Genomic DNA, 23,015 nt, shown 5'->3' with positions numbered 1-23,015 from the left:
ATCATCCCCAAATATATCACACAGCATCCCCATATATATCACACAGCATCCCCATATATATCACACAGCATCCCCATATATATCACACAGCATCTCGATATAGATCACACAGCATCCCCATATACATTACACATCATCTCGATATATATCACACAGCATCCCGATATATATATCACACAGCATCCCTATATAGATCACACAGCATCCCCATATACATTACACATCATCCCGATAAATATCACACAGCATCCCCATATATATCACACAGCATCCCCATATATATCACACAGCATCCCCATATATATCACACAGCATCCCTATATAGATCACACAGCATCCCTATATAGATCACACAGCGTCCCCATATACTTTACACAGCATCCCCATATATATCACACAGCATCCCCATATATATCACACAGCATCCCCATATATTTTACACATTGTCAGGAAAATGTTCTTCCATAGATGTTCACCCCCCTCCCTTACTCCCCTCATCACCTGTCAGCACCGAGCTGTCCCATTTTCCTCAGCACAAAAGCCCCAATTAACACACGCCTGAGAAAAACTCTGGCTTGCACTAATTTGCGTGTAACCGTGAGGCTGCTTCCTGAGCCTCAAAGGGAAATTTGCAGACATGCTGACTCCGATATGAACTATGAAATATTGTGAGTTCCATACGTCCGACAGTAACGGGACCCATATGTTTAGTGACAAAATCAGCCCAGGAATGTATAGGTAGTTTTCCAGGGCTGTAACCATAATCAGGGAGCTGTAGCGCAAAACCACCAGAATAGCAGACTGCAGCTATGTGATGTGTGGTCTCTAAATAAAGATAAAATCATAAGGGAACAAAAGGCGTAGTTTGCAAGCTTCTGCGATCAACGAGCGATAAGTTATCGCCGAAGTTAGCGTTTTTAATAAAAAATGTACAAGCTGGAGACTGGCCCACATGATGTCACCACAAGGGGCGTGTGGGCAGATCTCCCCTTAGGTATAAGAGAACCCATGGACAATACAGACTCACTCATTGCCAGGGGGGAATAAGAATTATAAGCAACGGGTCCTGTTCAAAAACAGCATAATCCAACAGGGGAGCCACTCCTCCACCTATATTGAATAGTCACCGTGATCGTATAGTGTAAGTTATCTTCTTTTATCCTGTTTATTTTATGTAACTGCCTATGTATTTTAATGTCTCCTTTGTAACATCCTTGTATATATTTTTCCTAAACACTGCCTCCCTTTTGGATTAAATATAAAATTTAATAGTCCTGTTTCTTTTGTTCTGTAATCGTTCCCTTCCCCGAAGCAATATACGCTACCAAAACGCAGGCGTCTGTCCAGGCCTGTATTATATTTCAAACTCGGCCGGTGGTGGCAGAGAATAATAATAATTGGGCTATCGCAAAGCTGACAGTGACCGTACGGAGGATGTTAAACACGGATTCCAGGCTTTGGAATCCCCGAGGTGTGACGCCATACGCTCACTGGTCGCTTACCGATACCTACGTAGAGATACTGCTCTGCTTCTTATGCAGAAGTTTCTAGAAAGAGCTGGAACAAGTTCCCCCCGCAGTTGTCCAATGACTGCAGCTGAGAAGAGTCACATGGGAGAGGGGTCAGTAGAGGAAGGCGGACTGCAGCAAGAAGATGTTAATCTCCCCCTGACTTCTGTGTCTGAAAGGGACCAATGAAAAAGGATGGGATCTGACAGCCTTCAGATTGGAAGTATCCCTATTGCACCCCTAGGAGGAGAAAACCGCCTCCGAGAATCACCGCTTAGCCCTAAGTAAGTGCTATTGAGTGAGAATTACCAGAGGGACATCCTGAGGGAATTGATAAAACCAGTATCCCGCAGAGATCCACCTGTTCACGTGTCTGGGTCAACCTTCAGATGCGAGTGTAAGTCTGACCATCAATTACCTACTATGTGTAGAGTCACTTACTGTGTTATCCTTAGTAAAGAGAATATTCCTGCCAAGTTATCGCAGCTTCCTCATCATTGGGGATTAGCTGCGCCAACCACCACCATGATACTCTACCTTCACCAACCACCACCATGGTACTCTACCTGCACCAACCACCACTATGGTACTCTACCTGCACCGACCACCATCATGGTACTCTACCTGCACTGACCACCACCATGGTACTCTACCTGCACCAGCCACCACCATGGTACTCTACCTGCACCAACCACCACCATGGTACTCTACCTGCACCGACCACCACCATGGTACTCTACCTGCACCGACCACCACCATTGTACTCTACCTGCACCAACCACCACCATGGTACTCTACCTGCACCAACCACCACCATGGTACTCTACCTGCACCAACCACCACCATGGTACTCTACCTGCACCAACCACCACCATGGTACTCTACCTGGACCGACCACCACCATGGTACTCTACCTGCACCAGCCTCCACCATGGTACTCTACCTGCACCAACCACCACCATGATACTCTACTTTCACCAACCACCACCATAGTACTCTACCTGCACCAACCACCACCATGGTACTCTACCTGCACCGACCACCACCATGGTACTCTACCTGCACCGACCACCACCATGGTACTCTACCTGCACCAGCCACCACCATGGTACTCTACCTGCACCAACCACCACCATGGTACTCTACCTGCACCGACCACCACCATGGTACTCTACCTGCACCGACCACCACCATTGTACTCTACCTGCACCAACCACCACCATGGTACTCTACCTGCACCAACCACCACCATGGTACTCTACCTGCACCAACCACCACCATGGTACTCTACCTGGACCGACCACCACCATGGTACTCTACCTGCACCAGCCTCCACCATGGTACTCTACCTGCACCAACCACCACCATGATACTCTACTTTCACCAACCACCACCATAGTACTCTACCTGCACCAACCACCACCATGGTACTCTACCTGCACCGACCACCACCATGGTACTCTACCTGCACCAACCACCACCATGGTACTCTACCTGCACCAGCCACCACCATGGTACACTACATACACCAACCACCACCATGGTACCCTGCCTGCCCCAACCACCACCATGGTACTCTACCTGCACCAACCACCACCATGATACTCTACCTGCACAAACCACCACCGTAATACTCTACCTGCACAAACCACCACCATAGTAGTCTACCTGCACCAACCACCACCATGGTACTCTACCTACACCAACCACCACCATGGTACTCTACCTACACCAACCACCACCATGATACTCTACCTACACCAACCACCACCATGGTACTCTACCTACACCAACCACCATCATGATACTCTACCTGCATCAACCACCACCATGGTACTGTACCAGCACAAACCACCATCATGGTAGTCTACCTGCACCAACCACCATCATGGTACTCTACCTGCGCAAACCACCACCATGGTACTCTACCAGCATCAACCACCACTATGGTACTCTACCTGCACCAACCACCAACATGGTACTCTACCTGCACAAACCACCACCACGGTACTCTACCTGCACCAACCACCACCATGGTACTCTACCTGCACAAACCACCACCACGGTACTCTACCTGCACCAACCACCACCATGGTACTCTACCAGCACCAACCACCATCATGGTACTCTACCTGCACAAACCACCACCATGGTACTCTACCTGCACCAGCCACAATCATGGTACACTACTTGCACCAGCCACCACCATGGTACATTACCTGCACCAACCACCACCATGATACTCTACCTGCACCAGCCACCACCATGGTACTCTACCTGCACCAGCCACCACCATGGTACTCTACCTGCACCAACCACCACCATGGCGTACTCTACCTGCACCAACCACCACCATGCTACTCTACCTGCACCAGCCACCATCATGGTACTCTACCTGCACCAAACACCACCATGGTACTCTACCTGCACCAGCCACCACCATGGTACTCTACCTGCACCAACCACCACCATGGTACTCTACCTGCACCAACCACCACCATGGTACTCTACCTGCACAAACGACCACCATGGTACTCTAACTGCACCAACCACCACCATGGTACTCTACCTGCACCAACCACCACCATGGTACTCTACCTGCACAAACGACCACAATGGTACTCTACCTGCACCAACCACAATCATGGTACTCTACCTGCACTAACCACCTCCATGGTACTTGTCAGGAAAATATTAATATCAGGAAAATGTTCTTCCATATCTGCCTGACATAGATGATCACCCCCCTCCCTTATTCCCCTTCTGCTCAGCGCAAAAGCCCCAATTAACCCACGCCTGGTAAATAGTTTATGCAAATACGACCAACGAAGGAGTGTTATAACTTCATTAGGAAGTAAGAATCTTGTCCCTGAAAGATGCAGGAGGTAATTAAAATGCAGGCTTGCACTAATTTGCGTGTAACTGTTGAAGCTGCTTCCCGAGCTGCAAAGGGGAATTTGCAGACATGATGACTCCGATATGAATTATGAGATATTATGAGTTCCATACGTCCGGCAATAACGAGACCCAAATGGGTAGTGACCAAATCAGCCCAGGAATGTGTAGGTACTTTTCCAGGGCTGTAACCAAAATCAGGGAGCTGCAGCGCAAAAACACCAGAATGGCAGACTGCAGCTATGCGAAGTGTGATATCAAAATAAAGATAAAATCATAAGGGAAAAAATGGCGTAGTCTGCAAGCTTCTGCGATCAACGGTCAATGAGTTATCGCAGAAGTTAGCATGTCTAATAAAAATGTACATGCTGGAGACCGGCCCACATGATCTCACCACAAGGGGCGTGTGGCCAGATCTCCCTTAGGTTTAAAAGAATCTATGGAGAAGACAGGAGCACTCATTGCCAGGGGGGAATAAGAATTATAAGCAACGGGTCCTGTTCAATAACAGCATATTCCAACCGGGGAGCCCCTCCTCCGACTATATTGAGTCGTCGCAGTGAACTTTATAGTGTAAGTTTCACTTTTTTATCCTGTTTATTTTATGTAACTGCGTATGTATTTTAATGTCCCCTTTGTAACATCCTTGTATATATTTTTCCTAAACACTGCCTCCCTTTTGGATTAAATATAAAATTTAATAGTTCTGTTTCTTTTGTTCTGTAATCGTTCCCTCCCCCGAAGCCATATACGCTACCAAAATGCAGGCGTCCCGCCAGGCCTGTATTATATTTAAAACTCGGCCGGTGGTGGCAGAGAGTATTAATAATTGGGCTATCGTGAAGCTGACAGTGACCGTACGTAGGGCGTTAAACACGGATTCCAGGCTGTGGAACCCAGGGAGTTGAGCCATACGCTCACTGGTCGCTTACCGATACCTACGTAGAGAGTAGTCTGGATCGTGTGCTCGCGACTCCGGACGAAATATGGACAGCGTGACGGCACGGTGAGATATTGTGTGATCTCCCCGGTGTCGTCCTGACTGTGTGTGGGTGTAATCCCTGACAAATTGGTGGCAGCGGTGGGATACTGTGTGATCCTGCCGGTGCCGTCCCTGACAGTACTCTACCTGCACCAACCACCACCATGGTACTCTACCTGTACCAACCACCACCATGGTACTCTACCTGCACCAACCACCACCATGGTACTCTACCTGCACCAACCACCATCATGGTACTCTACCTGCACCAACCACCACAATGGTACTCTACCTGCACCATCCACTACCATGGTACTCTACCTGTACCAACCACCACCATGGTACTCTACCTGCACCAACCAACATCATGGTACTCTACCTGCACCAACCATCATCATGGTACTCTAGCTGCACCATCCACCACCATGGAACTCTACCTGCACCAACCACCACCATGGTACTCTACCTGCACCAACCACCATCATGGTACTCTACGTGCACCAACCACCATCATGGTACTCTACCTAACGAGGCAGCTATTGTACAAATCATCATTCTTCACATGGCACTGGTCTAGTGATCCTTTATCAGCCTGTGTTCAGAGACCATCTCCACCTGTCTGATACTCACCTGACGTCGTGACAAACTATTTCCCCCTGTTACATTTTTTATTATTTTTATTGGGGATTTTGTGTGTGATTGGAGAGGGGGAAGAGGCTTATTGTGAGACAGATTATAGACCACCAGGAGCACAATCCCCCTGCCGTACACCAGGTTACCGCAATAATAACCCTATGGCTCTAGCTTTCCGATGAGTTAGCCTACCTGAGCAAATTGGGGGCCCAGACGATGGCCAGATTTCGTGAGTGCATGTTGGTTTGAGAGCTGTAGGACGCCATTCTGAGTAAGTGTTTCATGAGATATTCCAGGGTCCTAGAAGAAATACAGTTAAATCCTGATGAAGGATGCAGCCTGCACATGGTTAATATTTTATGACACTATTAAGCATGAAATCTTCTGCAAGATGCATCTCATTATAGCTGATGAATGAGGCTCAACTTCTGTGGTTGGAATGCAACCTGTGTAATTTACATTAAAGCATCTCACATTCTGCAAATTAATATATTGGTCTCCACCCAAGAGTAATATGCAGAGAGGAAGAGAATAAGAGATCTAGCGCCACCTACTGGAAGTAGTAATCTGAAGTCAATAGCGGCTTTTTGAGAAGCCTTTCCACATTACTTAGGATAAAAGCCAAACCAAACACTCCCTTTGTAGACATTTGTGTTTTGGGGTGTTTGCCCCTCTTTAGTGCAAAGCAGGAGGTCTGATCTTGCTTAGTGAGAGGTCTCCGACATTGGGTGTAAAGGGGGGGTCGTTTCCACTTGTAGAGAGTATTGAGCTGGAATAAGTAGACTTATAGGCCATGCAGTGCTCCTTCGAGAATTAAAATATGCAAATTTCCTCTTCAGAGTGGAAGTGGTATGGGTTTACCCCAACAGAGAGGGTCCAGAAGACTGCGGTGTCGTATTTCACGTACTCCTGCACTCATTAGAAGCACTTCACCATCATACTAAACAGTGACGGTCTCTGCTAGCAGTGCAGGGGTTAATCTGTTCAGTTGAAGCTCCTGAAGCTTTCCTGATTTGATGGTCTCAGCTGTTTAGTGTTGGCACTCCCCTCTGCTGAATATACTTGCCTCTGGAAATCCAGGATCGCCAGTGTCTGTTCATTCTGCCTGGTTCTGGAGTTGGAGGTGTTGGTTGTTGGAAGTGGCGATTGGAGATTGTTCAGAAGACTGTTGCTTGGTGTTTGTCTGTGTGCACATCCTCATCCTGTCCTATTTTATTTTGCCTTCCTTAACTCCTCGATGTTCCACTCTGTTGTTTGTGAGTGCATTTTTGTATGATTGGTATTTTCATTTAACCCTGTCCGTCTTCCCTTGTTAGTCTGGTTTGTGTATTCTTATACACTTCTACTCCCCACATCCCAGGGTGGGGAGGGGACATATAAGGGTTGATATAGGAGCACAGCAAGGCAAGTGGCCCCAGCATCTTCACCACCAGAAGTAATCCGGGACCAGGGATAGGCTAGGGCGCCCCCTAGCTTGACGGATAGGGAAGGCGCCCCTAGCCCCGGGATATCCTGCAACAGTGAAGTGACAGGAAAATGTCAGTTCTAAAAGTTAATATCATGAGCCTTACCACATGGTTTAGAATAAAAAGCTAAACTGGGCAATGGTCTAAAGATCTCTGAAGAGGGTATTTGCATCTTTAAGTTTCCAGACGAGCATTGCATAGCTTAAAAGTCTCCTTATGCCGGCTTGGCACACTCCACCGGGAAAAATGTCCCCCTTTGTAGTAAGAGTAAGAACTGTTGCTGGACATCGCAACCAGTGAGGTCACGTTACTCAGAAGATGAGGACACCTTTCTCTAAATAGTCGAAAGTTGTAATGTCTCTGTTACTTACTGTTCCGGCTCCAGTGCCAATTTCTGCTACTTCTTTCTCTTATGGCTGCTCCCTCTGTGCTAGTCTGCACTACGCTTCTATTGTAGCCTGGCAGTTACTTCTGATGTCATGCTGCGACTACGTGCTTTCCAGGAGTCAACCACCTGTTAATCTACTCAGCAAATCCTGTGTGCTATCCACACTCCTGCAACAAAGTGCCAGACTGCCAGCTGAACTCTGCTGATCCTGTGTGCTATCCACACTCCTGCAACAAAGTGCCAGACTGCCTGCTGAACTCTGCTGATCCTGTGTGCTATCCACACTCCTGCCACAAGGTGCCAGACTGCCTGCTGAACTCTGCTGATCCTGTGTGCTATTTGCACTCATGCAAAAAGGTGCCTGATTGTCTGCTGAACTCTGCTGACCCTGTGTGCTATCCACACTCCTGCAACAAAATGCCAGACTGCCTGCTGAACGTTGCTGATCCTGTGTGCTATCCACACTCCTGCAACAAAATGCCAGACTGCCTGCTGAACGCTGCTGATCCTGTGTGCTATCCACACTCCTGCAACAAAGTGCCAGACTGCCTGCTGAACTCTTCTGATCCTGTCTGCTATCCACACTCTTGCAACAAAATGCCAGACTGCCTGCTGAACGCTGCTGATCCTGTGTGCTATCCACACTCCTGCAACAAAGTGTCAGATTGCCTGGTGAACGCTGCTGATTCTGTGTGCTATCCACACTCCTGCCACAAGGTGCCAGACTGCCTGCTGAACGCTGCTGATCCTGTGTCCTATCCACACTCCTGCAACAAAGTGCCAGATTGCCTGCTAAACTCTGCTGATTCTGTGTGCTATCCACACTCCTGCCACAAAGTGCCAGATTGCCTGCTGAACGCTGCTGATCCTGTGTGCTATCCACACTCCTGCCACAAGGTGCCAGATTGCCTGCTAAACTCTGCTGATCCTGTGTGCTATGCACACTTCTGCCACAAGGTGCCTGCTGAGCGCTACTGATCCTATGTGCTATTCGCACTCATGTAACAAGGTGACTGATTGTCTGTTTAACTCTGCTGATCCTGTGTGCTATCCACACTCCTGCCACAAGGTGCCAGACTGCCTGCTGAACTCTGCTGATCCTGTGTGCTATTTGCACTCATGCAAAAAGGTGCCTGATTGTCTGCTGAACTCTGCTGACGCTGTGTGCTATCCACACTCCTGCAACAAAATGCCAGACTGCCTGCTGAACACTGCTGATCCTGTGTGCTATCCACACTCCTGCAACAAAGTGTCAGACTGCCTGCTGAACTCTTGTGATCCTGTGTGCTATCCACACTCCTGCAACAAAATGCCAGACTGCCTGCTGAACGCTGCTGATCCTGTGTGCTATCCACACTCCTGCAACAAAGTGTCAGATTGCCTGGTGAACGCTGCTGATCCTGTGTGCTATCCACACTCCTGCCACAAGGTGCCAGACTGCCTGATGAACGCTGCTGATCCTGTGTGCTATGCACACTTCTGCCACAAGGTGCCTGCTGAGCGCTACTGATCCTATGTGCTATTCGCACTCATGCAACAAGGTGACTGATTGTCTGCTTAACTCTGCTGATCCTGTGTGCTATACACACTCCTGCAACAAGGTGCCTGACATATACCACCATGAGGGGACATATACAAGGATGGGGGAGCATATACCAGGATGGAGGGGCATATTCCATGATTAGGGGACATGTATCAAGATGAGGAGACATATACCAGAATGGGTGACATATAGCAGGATGAGGGGACATATACCAGGATGAGGGGACATATGCCAGGATGGGTGAACGTATGCCAGGATGGGGGGACATATACCAGGATGAGGGACATATGCCAGGGAAGGGGAGCCTATACCAGGCCTGAGGGACATATACCATGATGGAGGGGAATATGCCAGTATGGAGGGTCATATGCTAGGATGGGGGATATATACCAGGATGGAAGGACAAATATCAGGATGGAGAGACATATACGAGGATGAGGGAACATGTACAAGGATGGAGGAAAATATACCAGGATGAGGGGACATATACCAGGATAGGGGAACATATACCAAGATGGAGGAATATAGACCAGTATGGGGGGACATATACCAGGATTGGTGGACATATGCCAGGATGAAGGGATATATACCAGGATGGAGGAATATAGGCCAGTATGGGGGGACATATACCAGGATGGGGGACATATGCCAGGATGAAGGGACATATACCAGGATGAGGGGGCATATACAAGGATGGGTGCCTTGGGATGGAGCCATGCTACCAAGCTGCTGTCCTGAAGAGTCTCTGATTTTGTTTTCAGCACTATAGAAAACCCTTTTTATATTTACATCTGTGGCTCAGGTCATCATTCACAGGTCAGAGGGAAGGTGCAAGGCTCATGTATCCTTGTTTGATCATGTAATCAGTCTGCATAGTTTGTATCCCTTTGCCTAGTACAATATGTAATTAGCATATTAACAAATATCATTGTTCCCCAACCATGAGTCGCTGTTCTCCATACAATAAGATGCACTAAATATCAACTCAAATGTCAACATTCAGGGTTATACAAATACTGTTCTTGACCCCCCAAATAAAAACACATAAATTCAAAAGTGAACAAAAAGGTGTATTTCTCCTGGTTTAACAAATCTAGAGGTCTGGGTAATTAAGATTAGAATCTGTGTCCTCACAAGGAGCATATGCCAGGATGGAGGGACATGTAGCAGGATTAGGGGACATATGCCAGGTTGGGGGAACATATGCCAGGATGTGGGGACATATGCCAGGATGGGGGAGCATATACCAGGCTGGATGGACTTATATCAGGATGGAGGGACATATACCAGGATTAGGGGACATATACAAGGATGGAGGGGCATATGCTAGGATGAGGGGACATATACCAGGATGAGGGGACATGTATCAGGATGAGTGAACATGTATCAGGATGGGGGAACATGTATCAGGATGGGGGAACATATAGCAGGATGAGGGAACATATGCCAGGATGGGAGGCCATATGACAGGAAGGGGGAGCATATACCAGGCTGAAGGGACATATACCAGGATGGATGGACATATGCCAGTATGGAGGATCATATGCCAGTATGGAGGGTCATATGCCTGGATGGAGGGCATATACCAGGATAGAGGGACATATAAAAGGATGAAAGGACATTTAAAAGGATGGAGGGACATATGCCAGAATGAAGTCGGTCGGCTACAGGCTCTACCGTAGGGACGGGCTGCACCTCAATGGGGAGGGTGCAGCGGTGCTGGGGAAGAAGATGGCTAATAGGTTGGAGGAGTTTTTAAACTAGAGACGGGGGGGGGGGAACCAAGGAAATAGGTGGGATGTGAGGCAAGCAAGGGGGAAGGGGAGAAGTGAATATAATGAGGGTGGAGAGGGGGGTGGGGATAGTACAGTTAGATAGTTAGAGAAGAATAGGATGCTAAATAACCCCAAAGTTTTATCTTGCATGCTGACCAACGCAAGAAGCCTGACCAATAAGGCGGATGAGCTGCAGGCGCTTATATCGGAGGAGAGGTATGACATCGTAGGTATAACAGAGACTTGGCTAGATGATAGCTATGACTGGGCGGTAAATTTATTAGATTACAGTTTATTTAGAAGGGACCGGAAACAGGGGAAAGGCGGAGGAGTCTGCTTATATGTAAGGTCACGTCTAAAACCCAGACTAAGGGAAGATATAGGAGAGGGAGAAGAGGGGGTCGAGTCCATGTGGGTAGAGATAGAGGGGGCAAAAAATAATAATAAAATATTACTGGGGGTCTGCTATAAGCCACCCAATATAACAGAGGAGAATGAGAATCTGCTATTAGGACAAATAGACAAAGTAGCAAAACATAATGAAGTGATTGTAATGGGGGATTTCAACTACCCGGATATTGACTGGGAAACAGAAACTTGTAGATCTCAGAAAGGAAAAAGGTTCTTGACAAATATTAAGGATAATTATCTCTCCCAACTAGTGCAGGAACCAACGAGAGGGAAGGCCGTGTTGGACTTAATATTGACTAATAGGCCTGATAGAATAACTGAGGTACAGATAGGGGGGCACCTAGGTAATAGCGATCATAATATTATCGACTTCAAAATGCCCTTCAGTAGGGTTATCAATAAGGGAACAACAAAAACATTAAACTTTAGGAGGGCGAAGTTTGATCAGCTGAAAGAAAACCTTCAACTTATTGACTGGGACAAAGTTCTTAATCAATGGAATACGAATAGTAAATGGGAAACCTTCAAAAGAATTCTGAATACTCAGTGCGAGAGGTATATACCGTATGGGAATAAAAGGGCCAGAAATAAGAGGAAACCAATATGGTTGAACAAGAACGTAAAAGGGGCGTTAAATAGCAAAAAAGAGGCATTCAAGAGGTTAAAACAGGAAAACAGTAAGGAGGCACTAATGTGTTACACGGAAAAAACGAGAACCTGTAAAAAACAAATAAAAATAGCGAAGGAGGAAACAGAGAGACGTATTGCTAGGGAAAGTAGATCAAATCCCAAACTGTTCTTTACGTATATAAATAGTAAAAGGATTAAATCGGATAATATTGGACCGATAAAAAGTGAGGAAGGCAAAATCATAGAGAAAGATGAGGATAAAGCTAATCTATTAAATAAATTTTTTTTCGACAACTTTCATAAAGGAAATAGAACTAACAGGAGAAATGAGAAGTGACAAACTTAATCCTCCACTAAGTATGACAAATCTAACCCAAGCTGGGGTAGAGAAACGCCTCAGTAACATTAAAATAAACAAATCACCAGGACCTGATGGCATACACCCACGGGTACTAAGGGAACTAAGTCATGTGATAGACAGACCGTTATATCTTATATTTAAGGACTCTGTTGAGACTGGGTCTGTACCACTTGATTGGCGACAGGCGAATGTAGTGCCAATATTCAAAAAGGGAGCGAAAAGTGACGCCGGAAACTATCGGCCGGTGAGTCTGACGTCCGTTGTGGGCAAAATTTTTGAAAGCTTCATTAAAGAGGCAATTACGGAGCATCTTGATGCTAATAATCTTTTAATCCCGAACCAACATGGATTCATGAGGAATCGCTCCTGCCAAACAAACCTGATTGACTTCTACGAGGAGGTTAGCTCTCGAGTAGATCAGGGGGAACCAGTGGATGTCGTGTATCTCGACTTCTCAAAAGCGTTCGATAGCGTGCCACATAATAGGTTGGTATACAAAATGAGAATGATGGGGCTGGGGGAAAATGTCTGCAAGTGGGTAGCAAACTGGCTAAGGGATAGAAGGCAGAGGGTGGTTATAAATGGAATATACTCAGATTGGGTAAGCGTCACTAGTGGGGTACCACAGGGGTCTGTACTAGGCCCAATGTTATTTAATATCTTTATTAACGACATAGTCAATGGGATAAATAGTAAAATATCTATATTTGCAGATGACACAAAGTTATGTAAAACAATTAATACAAAAGAGGACAGTGCAGACCTACAGAGGGATTTGGATAAGCTGGGTAGGTGGAGCATTAAATGGCAAATGAGGTTTAACGAGGAGAAATGTAAGGTCATACATATGGGAAGGAAAAATGGAAGTCACCAGTACTCACTGAATGGGAAATCATTGGGGAATTCAGAGATGGAGAAGGACTTGGGCATCTTGATTGATAGCAAACTAAATTGGAGTGCCCAAAGTCAGGCCGCTGCTGTAAGGGCAAACAGGGTAATGGGATGTATCAGAAGAGGTATAGCTGCAAAGGAGGAGAACATTGTTCTTCCACTGTACAAAGCACTGGTCAGACCACACTTGGAATACTGTGCTCAGTTATGGGCCCCAATATATAGAAAGGAAATAAATGAGCTTGAAAAGGTACAAAGGAGGGCAACAAAATTAATAAAGGGAATGGAGGGACTGCAATACCCAGAGAGGTTGGCAAAACTAGGACTATTCAGCCTGAAAAAGAGAAGGTTGAGGGGGGACATAATAAATGTGTACAAATATGTTAGGGGACAGTATAGAGATCTTGCCCGGGATTTGTTCAAAAGGAGGGATATTACGGTAACAAGAGGGCACTCACTAAGACTGGAAGAGAAAAGGTTTCAGCACCAGCATAGCAAGGGGTTCTTTACGGTAAGAACAGTGAGAATATGGAATTCACTGAGTGAGGAGACGGTAATGTCGGATTCACTACACCAGTTCAAGCGGGGACTGGATGCATTTCTAGATACCAGGCAGATTTCAGCGTATACTTAAAAATAGAATAAAATAGTAGGTTGATACAGGGATTTATTCTGACTGCTGGTTTCAGAGTCGGGAGGGAATTTTTCCTCAGGTGAAGATTGACCAAATCATTTGGGGTTTTTGCCTCCTCTGGATCAACTTTAGCAATTACAGAACTAACAGGTCGAACTTGATGGACGCAAGTCTTTATTCGGCTTTACAAACTATGTTACTATGTTAAGGGGGGGGATATGCCAGGATGGAGGGACATATGCTAGGATAGAGGGGCCATATACCAGGATGGAGGGACCATATGCCAGGATTAGGAACATATGCCAGGATGGGGGTTATATACAAGGATGGGGGATATATACCAGGATGGAGGGACATATACAAGGATAGAGGGACATAAACCAGGTTGGAGGGACATATACCAGGATGGATGGGCAATGTCAGGAACATATTAATGTCAGGGACATATTAACAGAATATTAGCCCCTTCTCTCATGCCCTCTCCTGTAGTGTTTGTCCAGAGATGACAATTATACAGTGTCTTCCTGCAAATTATCACCCACAGCCATAAGGCCTTACACAAACATGCTGGCCATGAAGTGTTACAAGCTAAAATGTAAATGTATTTCCTCCTAACACAGATGTGAGATAGATTAACACCTTCTCCCAGGCCAGAGTTTGGAGGAAAGAGGAAATAGTTCCTTAAGTTCAAAGGCACTCACAAACAATTCCCGGCCACCAGTCATAGCCAGGTCGACTCCGATATGAAATATGAACTATTGTGAGTTCCATAGGTTTGACAGTAACGGGACCCATATGTTTAGTGACCAAATCATCCCAGGAATGTATATGTAGTTTTCCAGGGCTGTAAGCAAAATCAGGGAGCTGTAGCACAAAAACATCGGAATAGCAGACTGCAGCTATTCGATGTGTGGTCTCTAACCGAAGATAAAATCATAAGGAAAAACATGATATCACTTTTGGGCTTCTGGGATCAACAAGCGATGACTTATCCCAAAAAACAGGTTTCGAATACAAATCTGAAGGGTGGAGCCCAGCCCCTGTGATGTCATCACAGGGGGGTCTCTCCCTTCAGCATAAAATAGTTTGTTGAGGCTGAAGCCGTGTTCTTTGTCCGGGAGTATATGTCTATCATAGCGGAGGACCCTGTTCGATAACAGTAAACGGAGCGTCTCCCCTCTACCTATACTGAGTCGTCGTAGTGAACTTTATAGTATAAGTTTCACCTGTTTTATCCTGTTTTATTTGTGTAACTGCTTATGTATTTTAATGTCTCCTTTGTAACATCCTTGTATATATTTTTCTTAAACACTGCCTCCCTTTTGGATTAAATATAAAATTTAATAGTTCTGTTTCTTTTGTTCTGAAATCATTCCCTTCCTGGAAGCCATATACGCTACCAAAACGCAGGCGTCCGGCCAGGCCTGTATCATATTTCAAACTCGGCCGGTGGTGGCAGCGAATAATAATAATAATTGGGCTATCGCTGTTATGATCTGCAACAAGTACTAAGGAAAGAAAGGGGAAAGCTATCCCTACAGTAAGACTAAGCTGAATCCCTACGATGTAGCGGGCTGGACTGTTCCTTGCGAACAGACCCGCCTTAGTCCTTGGCTAGTCTGAACGAAGACCTATAGCATAAAGGAAGGGGTCCCTAAAAGAACTAAGGACTGGAACAAAAAATGGGACACCTCCTGAACAGAGAAGGTTGTTGCAGAACACAAAAAGATAAACTGACTAAAAGGTACTAGAGGTCCCAAAGGACCAAGCAAACTGACAGAGATAGGCACAGAAGCACCTGGCTAGCAAAACAGTGAAACAACACTGAGGTCCAGCACAGCCAAAAGGGCGGAGCTGGAATATATAGGCAGATGGTCACGTGACTGCAAAACACAAGATGGAAAAAACAAACAGGAGGGTTCTAACAGTACCCTCTCTTTTATGAGGATCCTCCGGATCCTCCAGGCCCAGGCCTATCCGGAAACCTCTTGTAGAAAGCTCTAACAAGCCTAGGAGCAGAGACATCATCCTCCCTTACCCAGGAGTTGTCTTCGGGACCGAAACCCTTCCAGGAGACGAGATACTGTAATCTCCCTCTATGCCATCTAGAATTCAAGATACGAGAAATTTCATATTCGCCGTCTTCCAGCACAGGAGGAACTGTGACAGTGGCGTCCCTATCTGATACATCAGCCTTTTTCAACAAGAAAACATGAAACACAGGATTAATCTTCCAGGAGGTGGGAACCTAAAACCTAACAGCAGACGGGTTAACAACCTGAAGCACTTTAAATGGACCCACAAACTTAGGACCCAGTTTTTTAGAGGGAATCCTCAACCGCAAGTTCCTTGAGGACAACCAAACCATGTCACCCACAATAAACAAAACCTCCTTACGTTTCCTGTCTAAATACTTCTTGGACTTCTTGTTAGCCTCTTGAAGGTTACAACGTACATTAGTCCAAACTCTCTCCAAATCACCGGAAAAATTCTCCTCCTCCGGCACCGCCGACCCCAATTTGGAGAACGAACCAAAAGACGAATGTCTCCCAGTACAACAAAAAAAAGGAGAACACCCAGCAGAGGAGGATGTATGATTGTTAAGAGCAAATTCTGCGAGAGGCAGAACTCAGACCACACCTCTTGATTGTCCGCCATAAAACAACGCAAAAACTGTTCAACATCCTGGTTCTTTCTTTCAGTCTGTCCATTCGACTCAGGATGATAACCAGATGAAAATAACAAATGAACTCCCAACCTGTCACAAAAAGCACGCCAAAAGCGAGCCACAAACTGAGGTCCTCTATCAGAAACAATATCCGTGGGAACGCCATGGAGCCTGACAATCTCCTTAACAAACTCCTTAGCGAGTGTCTTGACGCAGGGCAACTTAATGAATGGAACCAAATGACACATCTTACTAAAATGGTCCACGACCACCCAGATGACAGTAAAACCCTCAGACACAGGAAGATCAGTAATAAAATCCATAGTGAGATGCGTCCAAGGCGCACTAGGAACCTCCAGAGGGCAAAGCAACCCCGCAGCAGGAGTATGTGAAGCCTTTGACCTAGCACACACCGTACATTTACGCACCCACTTGATGACTTCTTTCTGCCATCCAGGCCACCAAAAACTGCGACTGATAAGTCTCTTAGTCTCCGAAATTCCAGGATGACCTGCCAACCAAGACTCATGACACTCCACAAACAAATCTCTCCTAAAGGCTCTAGGCACGAACAACCTCCCATGGGGAGTGTTAGATTAAGTATCATCTTGAGGTTTCAGAATCCCATTCTCCAAAGTCCAATGCCGCCACCACAACTCCTTTCTGCAAAATGCTTTCCTCCTCCTCGGCACCGACCGTAGGAGAGAAGCTGCGAGATAAAGCATCGGCTTTAACATTCTTAGTACCAGGGATATAGGTAACAGAAAAATGAAACCGAGAAAAAAAAAGTGCCCACCTAGCTTGACGGGCATTCAAGTGCTTGGCAGCATCCAGATAGATCAAATTCTTATAATCTGTGAAAACCTGAATAGGAAATCTAGCGCCTTCCAAAAAATGATGCCAGTGTTCAAACGCGAGTTTAGTAGCCAGCAACTCCCGATTTCCAACATCATAATTCAGTTCGGTTTCCGAAAAATTTTTCGAAAAGAAGGCACAAGGATGTACTCCATCCCTGTTCTCCTGAGACAAAACTGCTCCGACCCCCACCGATGAAGCATCGACCTCGACCAAAAAAGGCTTGGTCTCATCAGGGTGCATAAGGATAGGGGCAGAACTGAACCTCTCTTTGAGATACTCAAACGCTTCAATGGCCTCAGTAGTCCACTGGGCCGTATTCACACCTTTCCTGGTGAGATCGGTTAGAGGTTTAACAATTACAGAAAAATTCTTAATGAATTTCCTGTAATAATTGGCAAAACCCCAAAATCTCTGTATAAATTTCAAACCAATAGGCCTAGGCCATTCCTGCACAGCCTGAACCTTCACCGGGTCCATCTCAAAGCCCTCGCTGGAGACAATGTAGCCCAAAAAACTAATTCTCCGTACAGCGAACTCACATTTCTCCAGCTTAGCAAAGAGTGAATTATCACTCAATAACTGCAAAACTTCACGTACGCTCCGCCAATGAGACTCCAGATCAGGCGAATAAATCAAAATGTCATCCAAATACACAACCACATTCTTACCAATCAAAGGTCTCAGGATGTCATTAATAAGGTTCTGAAAAAATGCTGGAGCATTGGTAAGACCAAAAGGCATCACCAGATTCTCAAAATGACCCACAGGAGTGTTAAAAGCAGTCATCCATTCATCACCCTCCTTCACTCGTAACAAATTGTATGCCCCCCGGAGATCAATCTTAGAGAACCACTTGGCCCCCACTAACTGATTAAACAAGTCAGGAATTAATGGCAATGGGTAGGAATTGCGTACGGTAATCTTATTAATTTCACGAAAATCCAGACATGGACGTCCTTTTTTTTAACAAAGAAAAATCCAACTGCCACAGGCGACTTAGAAGGTCTAATGTGACCAGCAGCCAGGCTAGTCTCTATGTACTCCTCCAGGGCCTTTCTTTCAGGGATAGTCAGATTAAACAAGCGACTCTTGGGAAGAGTAGCACCTGGAACAAACTCAATTGCGCAATCATAATCCCTATGAGGAGGTAAAACTTGCAACTCCTCCTCTGAAAAAACCCTCCAAAAATCTTGAATAGGTACAGGTAATTCCCCTTTTTCCACAGACGCAATGCGACCATTACAACATTTATCATAGCACTTCGGACTCCAAGACTTTATCATATTAGTAGACCAGTCCATGACAAAGGTTTGGATTTCAATTTAAGGTTTTCCAAAATCCCTTTACCAATCACATTAAGTGTTGAACCACAATCCAGAAATACCTTAAATTCAATTAAATTTTCCTGCAGAGTAGTACTCCCTGAAAGAAATACTCCTGCAGAGCGTAAACAAGCTATACGAGCGTACCTGACCTTTTTTTTTTCTTTTCTCAAACGAAGCTCACAATACTTAATCAAATGGTCAGCTTTACCACAATAAAGACACAATCCCTCGGCGAACCTCCGGTCTCTTTCCTGAGAGAGGAGCGAAATCGCCCCAACCTCCATCGGTTCTCCGCCGTCTGAGCAGATTTTCTGGGAACTAGGACTTGACTTTACAGGAGTCTTTACCTCATTCTGCCTAGATCTCAGCCTCCTATCCACACGAACAGCTAATTGCAAGGCATCCTGCAGAGTCTCAGGTGCGGGGAATGCAATTAGCAAATCCTTAACCCTTTCACTCAGACCAGCAAGAAATAGACATTTCAGTGCAGGATCATTCCATTTGACTTCTGAAGCCCATCTTCTAAAGTGTGTGCAATAAATCTCAGCATCATCTGACCCCTGATTCAAACGCCTGAGTTCTGCCTCAGCAGATGAGATTCGATCAGAATTGTCATATAATAGACCCATAGCAGAAAAAATTCTTCTACCGACCTTAAGCATGGATCATTAGGTTGGAGAGAAAAGGCCCACCCCTGTGGTTCATTGCACAAAAGTGACATAATAAAACCAATGCGCTGTGATTCATTCCCAGAGGATCTTGGTCTCAAATGAAAATATAGCAAACAAGCATTTTTAAAGGAAAAAAAATCTTGCTTTTTACCATAAAAAACATCTAGCAGTCCTACCTTGGGTTCCACAAAATGCACTCCAGAACAGCTACTCACGTGTTGCTGGATCTCGACCACCTCCAGAGACAATTCCTGCAAGCGTTGAGCCAAATCGTGGACGGAAGCCATACTGATCCCCGAATTTCTTTCCTTTTAGTTTTTTTTGGGCTGCACTTACTGTTATGATCTGCAACAAGTACTAGGGAAAGAAAGGGGAAAGCTGTCCCTACAGTAAGACTAAGCTGAATCCCTACGATGTAGCGGGCTGCCTGTTCCTAACGAATAGACCCGCCTTAGTCGTCGGATAGTCTGTAGACCTGTAGCATGAAGGAAGGGGTCCCTAAAAGAACTAAGGACTGGAACAAAAAAATGGGACACCTCCTGAACAAAGAAGGTTGTTGCAGAACACAAAAAGATAAACTGACAAAAAGGTACTAGAGGTAACAAAGGACCAAGCAAACTGACAGAGATAGGCACAGAAGCACCTGGCTAGCAAAACAGTGAAACAACACTGAAGTCCAGCACAGCCAAAAGGGCGGAGCTGGAATATATAGGCAGATGGTCACGTGACCCCAAAACAAGATGGAAAAAACAATCAGGAGGGTTCTAACAATCGCGAAGCTGACAGTGACCTACAGAGGGCATTAAACATGGATTCCAGGCTTTGGAATCCCCGAGGTGTGACGCCATACGCTCACTGGTCGCTTACCGATACCTATGCAGCGAGTAGTCTGGATCGCGTGTTCGTGACTCTGGACGAAATACGGACAGCGTGACGGCACGGTGAGATATTGCGTGATCTCCCCGGTGTCGTCTCGCCTGTGTGTTGGAATTCTTGACAGGCCATATGCCAGGATGTGGAGGGGCCATATGCCAGGATGAGGGACATATGCCAGGATGAGAAACATATGCCAGGATGGAGAGACATATACCAGGATGGAGGGGCCATATACCAGGATGGAGGGGCCATATACCAGGATGGAGGGACATATATACCAGGATGGAGGGGCATATACCAGGATGAGGGACATATGCAAGGATGAGAAACATATACCAGGATGGAGGGACATATGCCAGGATGAGGAATATATACAAGAATGGAGGGGCCATATACCAGGATGGAGGGCATATACCAGGATGGAGGGACATATACAAGGATGGAGGGGCCATATACCAGGATGGAGGGGCCATATACCAGGATGGAAGGGCCATATGCCAGGATGGAGGGCCATATACCAGCATAGAGGGACATATACCAGGATGGAGGGCATATACCAGGATGGAGGGACATATACAGGGATGGAGGGTCCATATACCATGATGAGGGGCATATGCCAGGATAGAGGGGCCACATACCAGGATGGAGGGGCCATATACCAGGATGAGGGGATATATGCCAGGATGGCGGGACATATACCAGTATGGAGAGACATATACCAGGGTGAGGAACATATACCAGGATGAATGGGCCATATGCCAGGACGGAGGGGCCATATACCAGGGTGAGGAACATATACCAGGATGGAGGGCATATACAAGGATGGGGGATATATACCAGGATGGAGGGACATATACCAGGATGGGGGAGCATATACAAGGATGGGGGATATATACCAGAATGGAAGGGCCATATGCCAGGATGAGGGGACATAGGCCAGGATGGAAGGACATATACCAGGATGGAGGGCATATACAAGGATGGGGGATATATACCAGGATGGAGGGACATATACCATGATGGGGGAGCATATACAAGGATGGGGGATATATACCAGGATGGAAGGGCCATATGCCAGGATGAGGGGACATAGGCCAGGATGGAGGGACATATACCAGGATGAGGAACATATGCCAGGATGGAGGGCATATACAAGGTTGGGTGATATATACCAGGATGGAGGGACATATACCAGGATGGGGGAGCATATACAAGGATGGGAGATATATACCAGGATGGAGGGACATATACCAGGATTAGGAACATATACCAGGATGGAGGGGCCATATACCAGGATGGAGGGGCCATATACCAGGATGGAGGGACATATATACCAGGATGGAGGGGCATATACCAGGATGAGGGACATATACCAGGATAGAGGGAGATAAACCAGGTTGGAGGGACATATACCAGGATGGATGAGCTATATGCCAGGATGTTGAGGGGCTTAATACCAGGATGAGGGACATATGCCAGGATGAGAAACATATACCAGGATGAGGAACATATACCGGGATGAGGAACATATACAAGGATGAAGGGGCCATATGCCAGGATGGAGGGGCCATATACCAGGATGGAGGGGCCATATACCAGGATGGAGGGACATGTACAATGATGGAGGGGCCATATACCAGGATGGAGGGGCCATATACCAGGATGGAGGGGCCATATACCAGGATGAGGGACATATGCCAGGATGAGAAACATAAACCAGGATGTAGGGACATATACCGGGATGAGGAACATATGCAAGGATGAAGGGGCCATATGCCAGGATGGAGGGGCCATATACCAGGATGGAGGGGCCATATACCAGGATGGAGGGACATGTACAAGGATGGAGGGGCCATATACCAGGATGGAGGGGCCATATACCAGGATGGAGGGCATATACAAGGATGGGGGATATATACCAGGATGGGGGATATATACCAGGATGGAAGGGCCATATGCCAGGATGAGGGGACATAGGCCAGGATGGAGGGACATATACCAGGATGAGGAACATATGCCAGGATGGAGGGCATATACAAGGATGGGTGATATATACCAGGATGGAGGGACATATACTAGGATGGGGAGCATATACAAGGATGGGGGATATATACCAGGATGGAGGGACATATACCAGGATGAGGAACGTGTACCAGGATGGAGGGGCCATATACCAGGATGGAGGGGCTATATACAAGGATAGAGGGACATAAACCAGGTTGGAGGGACATTTACCAGGATGGATGGGCCATATGCCAGGATGTGGAGGGTCCATATGCCAGGATGAGAAACATATACCAGGATGGAGGGATATATACCAGGATGAGGAACATATACCGGGATGGAGGGGCCATATACCAGGATGGAGGGGCCATATACCAGGATGGAGGGGCCATATACCAGGATGAGGGACATATGCCAGGATGAGAAAGATATACCAGGATGGAGGGACATATACCAGGATGAGGAACATATACAAGGATGAAGGGGCCATATACCA

General features: G+C 46.4%; 1 protein-coding gene across 1 annotated transcript in view; it reads right to left on the bottom strand.

The window, feature by feature from the left end:
- ARHGAP30 (Rho GTPase activating protein 30) overlaps positions 1-23,015 on the bottom strand; it is a 334,666-nt gene that overhangs the window by 243,202 nt on the left and 68,449 nt on the right. Inside the window, exon 5 of the mRNA XM_073637244.1 lies at positions 6,211-6,318. Within this exon, the coding sequence (XP_073493345.1) occupies positions 6,211-6,318 (108 nt within the window). The remainder of the gene's footprint in view (positions 1-6,210; positions 6,319-23,015) is intronic.

Source organism: Phyllobates terribilis, unplaced genomic scaffold (assembly GCF_046119375.1).
Source record: "Phyllobates terribilis strain yellow unplaced genomic scaffold, ASM4611937v1 Scaffold_6__1_contigs__length_29720123, whole genome shotgun sequence".
In the NCBI taxonomy this organism is placed as follows: Eukaryota; Metazoa; Chordata; class Amphibia; order Anura; family Dendrobatidae; genus Phyllobates; species Phyllobates terribilis.
The sequence above is the reverse complement of the archived record's forward strand: the minus strand, read 5'-3'. Positions and strand labels throughout refer to the sequence as shown.